The sequence below is a fragment of the Camellia sinensis genome, chromosome 2 (assembly GCF_055761805.1).
Source record: "Camellia sinensis isolate YWXY chromosome 2, ASM5576180v1, whole genome shotgun sequence".
Taxonomy (NCBI): Eukaryota; Viridiplantae; Streptophyta; class Magnoliopsida; order Ericales; family Theaceae; genus Camellia; species Camellia sinensis.
Genome location: NC_138962.1, coordinates 40,356,809 through 40,361,275, shown reverse-complemented (window position 1 = coordinate 40,361,275; position 4,467 = coordinate 40,356,809). Strand labels below are relative to the sequence as shown.

Sequence of the window (4,467 nt, the reverse complement as noted above, 5' to 3'; positions counted from 1 at the left end):
ACGCTCGAGCGGTGGCGCTCGAGCGGGTATTCTGACGCTCGAGCGGGTAGTACCTTTTCGGTGTAAGTTCTGGGAGGGGAAAATCTACGCTCGAGCGGACTGGTTTTCACGCTCGAGCGGATGTGCTTTATTTTTGTGTCTTGGCGCTTGAGCGGGTCTTCTTGCGCTCGAGCGGACCTAATTTTTGTTCTTGACGCTCGAGCGTTGTGTTTTCCGCTCGAGCGGGAATGTCGTATATCAGTTGACTGTGGGACAGTTTTAAATCACTTTTTCTCATTCTTTCTCTCTCTTACTTTTCCGAAAGAGCCATTTAAGAGTCTCTCTCTCTCTAAAACCTTGCCTTCTCTCTAGATATTGAGCTCGCTAGGGTGTTTTCCTCACCTTTGGCCTTTGCAAAAAGGTTGTTGATCGTCGAGGGCTATCTTTTGATCCGAGAAACTCGTGGTTTGGAGCAAGTTCGTTTTCATCATCTTCTTCGTTGGTTGTCATCTTTTGAGGTAGGGATTCCTACTCACTCTTATGGTCTTTGACCTAGATTTTTAGTTGTTTTGATAGAGTGTTGAACTTGGGAAATTTTGGGACTTAGGGTTTCAAAATGTATAAAAAGGGTTTTATGATTTTGGGCTCATAACTTATATTTTGGGTTTCAAAGTGATGATATAGTTGTTGGTTGTTGATATTGGGCCATTGGGTCAATATTGGGAAATGGGGTAGAAAACCCTAATTTGTTGTATAAATTAATTGGCATAATTAATTTGGGAACAAATTGTAAACTTATGGAATTGAGTTGGAAATAATGAAATCGGTTCATTATATGATTGAATAGTAGAGTTAGATTTATTAATCGCTCACTTTTGAAAACATTGATATTTTATCTGTTGGAGCTTTTATTATCTGTTGGAGCTTTTATTATCTGTTTAGAAATAATTGCTTGGGCTACCGGTGGAGGGTAGTTTTGATTGTTGTAGACAATGCATGATGATTAGGCAAACTAAAACTAATCAATTGATATGTCATTGAGTATGACGGTTGATAGAATACATTAACGTTATGTATTGATTGATTGCGTATATGACCTTTGTGTATATATGTTGTGTGTGTGGGAGGAGATAGGGGATGTACTCCACAGTTTAGGGGAAGATAGGGGATGGACCTCTAAACCGAATGTTGTTTAGAAGGAGATAGGAGATGGACTCCACTGATACAGCTCATATGCTTGTCAGAAAATGTGTTGATACAGCTCATATGCTTATCTTTGGAAGTGTTGATACAGCTCATATGCTTGTCATTGGAAGTGTTGATATAGCAAATATGCATATCTGTTGAAAAGTGGATACAGCTTGTATGCTTATCTGTTGAGATATTGATATAACCAGTCCGTTTATCTATTGTAAAAATGGAAAATGTTAAATATGAGTCTTTGTCTCATATAAGTGGTTGGCCAGGTTCTGAGCCGTTGATGGAAATTGTGAAATTGATAAGAAATGGAAATGGATTATGAATTGGTTTATGAAAATTGAACATTTATCAATTGCTAATGTCTTAGTCATTGCTCATATTGTGTTTAGCATATCTCTACTGGGCTGTGGCTCACCCTTTATGGGACTTCATTTTCAGGTACAGGTAGCATGCCACCTCCAAGGACATAGCTTGGGAGACTAGAGGCAGGCGGATTGTTTTGTTTATTTTCTTTTGGTGTATTACATGTAAATTCAAGCCAAGGGCTTTATATGTATTGAGCTAGTACTCTCTTTTTGTAACCAAGTGTTAACTTGGAAAGCTGTAAGTCCGTAGGGCATTTGTTTTTGTTGTTAACATGTAATACTTTTGTAAGGAACTACTCTGATGAATAGAAGAATGTTTATCTTTATTACCAATGCATGTCTATGTTGATGGGCTTTAACGTTTTGATTTCGAGGGCGTTACACATAAATACATTCAGTGCTTCATCTTCCGTGAGAAGCTCCACTTCGACAGCTATGCACCCATCTTCATACACATTTCAAACGATCGTGTAGTAAACACTAGTTTACATCCATTATCTTTGGTTGGTTCTAGAATACCTACCTTGTATAGAGGAAATGCTTCCCATAGATCATAAAAGATGAGCACATGCCTCTCCTTTTGGGAAAGCATGTTATGTATTTTGATGCTCTTCTTATTTCATCTCCATAATTTAAAAGATTAAGATTCAGTGCCTTGGCTATCTGCCTCTGTAGATTTCTAATGTTGAACGCTTCAGATACTGTGACCCAAATGACATCACCAAAGTTACAAGTTTCATTCAATAGTCGATTGTTGATGTGATGCATGATGGTAGTTTTTCCGATTCCCCCCATTCCTAAAACCCCAATCCTTCTAACCTCATCATATCCATCAAGTATTCCCCAACTTTCTCCATGTTCCTTGCACTTGTGGTTTTACCAAAAGATTCTGCTGTTGGTATGACCTGTCCACTAGTTGGATCATCAATTAGTAAACCATTAGAAAATCTATCCTGTTTTTGCATTTCTTCCACCTCTTGAATCGTCTGAACAACAAGCTTTCCCAACCGTGCGCGTGACAAGACATTCTTCCATCCAACTATTTCTTGCACTTGTCTTTGCAAAGTTTGGTCATCATCACCCTTTACCCTTTGCGCGTCTTCTTGCCAAACTTCGACTTCTTTCCTTCGTTTTTTCCTTGACTGTTGCTCTACATTAGTCAATTCTTTATTTATGTCATTCTCATGACTGCTCAAGTACTCTGTCTTCCTTTTGAGATTTTTTATGTTATCATCAAGGCTATTGAAATATCCAACCCAATTTCCAGCTGCTTCCCAAACATTCTTCCCAAATTCAAAAATTGGACCTAAGAATTCCATGGTGTGGCCAAGACCTGCAAATAGTGAAGAGGATTGTAGTTAACAGGAAGAATCCTAAAGAAATCTTCAATAACAATTCTAACAGTTGTTAGAAAGCAATTTGAATTTTGATTTACAAAACCAAGAGAAACAAAATTATGCTAATATTGGCAAGTTGACTTCACATTCACCTCAAACTAATAGAAAGTCAGTCTTATATAACTGACAAGAGTGATTATTAACAATAAACCAGCATTTATGTTGTTAAAGAATTTATACTCAAATTTTTTTAAATTTTAGGTAGGTGGATGATTTGAAACACAAACAAGAATAAGATCTATATCATACTTTGGAACCATTCGACGTCTAAAACCACAAACCTCTAAGAGCCAACTATTTTATTTTAATTCTTGTGTATCAATAACATATTTTTTGTTGCAACTTGCTACATTTTACTAAAAGTGAATGCAAATGGAATGTCTTCATTCAGAAATTTCCACGAAAAACTGGCAACTATGCTGAAATTTTTATTTTTGTTTTTTCTTTTTTAAGAACCACTTTGCTGAAACTAATTCCCTTGCTAGTACATTGCACACTATTTTTAGAGATTGAGTTTTCAGAGATAAAAGTAAGTTTCTAAATACTGAATTGAACTTGCCTCAATTATTTGCCTAAAAACAATCACAGAGGCAACATACTTCGAGAACATGAGTTGAAACAATTCAGTTTTTTTTTTTAACAAAAAGAAAAAACAAATATCTTTACACACACACACACACACACACATATATATATATAGAGAGAGAGAATTGGCAACAAGTTCCACACCCACCACCTTCAAAAGCATGTTCATGTCTTGAATTCTACTCCCTCTCTACTCCCTCTCCATTCTAGTAGAAAGAAGGCACAAGTGACAGACTAAGAAGAATAATATTTTACTGTTGAATTCTCTAGTTTGGTAATATATTTATGTTTTACTTCTTAGTTTCGGAAAATTAAAGTAAGAGCAATTGCTTGTTGTTATATATATCAAATCAACCATCAATTATTATGGACCAGGGTCCTTTGTTTACTCAACTAAAACTAAATAGATAAATTCTAGAACATGGAATACTCTGTCCTTGAATCCTTCGTCCACTGTCCAATATACTTTTAATTATTACATCACGCCTCATTCTCAAATCCAGTGGCTTGGTTGATTGGCACTCCTATAGGCTCATCTAGCAATACAAATTCGGGGGGTTCCAAGTCTTCCATCCATCAAAAACATTTCTTCCATTAAGTGTGGAACTTCAAATTTTAAAGACTTTCCTTTTGCCTTGCACAGCCTAGATTGAGGTACAGAATCAACCAAAGTGAATAAAATAAACTTGTAAGGAACATGCAAAGAAACATATGTTCTACCTGCCCCACGAATACCCTTCTATTACTTAACCGTTAGGTCAACTAACTAATTTTGCTAATGTCAATGATTTTATTTATTAAAATACTTATTTAACCTCAATACCAACTATAATTGTAATAATTTCTGCATGCGCTATTCCACATAATCACTCGCCATTATTCAGTTAAATTTATATGCTAGTATGCTCTGAAAATTTTAAGTTATATTATTGGTCTGTCAT

General features: G+C 36.0%; 1 protein-coding gene across 1 annotated transcript; it reads right to left on the bottom strand.

Annotated features, from left to right (window-relative positions):
- Positions 1–2,341: 2,341 nt before the first annotated feature.
- LOC145813215 (uncharacterized) lies at positions 2,342–2,863 on the bottom strand. The gene has a single exon (XM_082908498.1). The coding sequence runs from the start codon at positions 2,861–2,863 to the stop codon at positions 2,342–2,344; it is 522 nt and encodes a 173-aa protein (XP_082764624.1).
- Between the last annotated feature and the right edge of the window lie 1,604 nt (positions 2,864–4,467).

Excerpts from the sequence above, each read along its gene's own strand:
- LOC145813215 (XM_082908498.1), bottom strand. The coding sequence starts at position 2,863 with ATGGAATTCTTAGGTCCAATTTTTGAATTTGGGAAGAATGTTTGGGAA.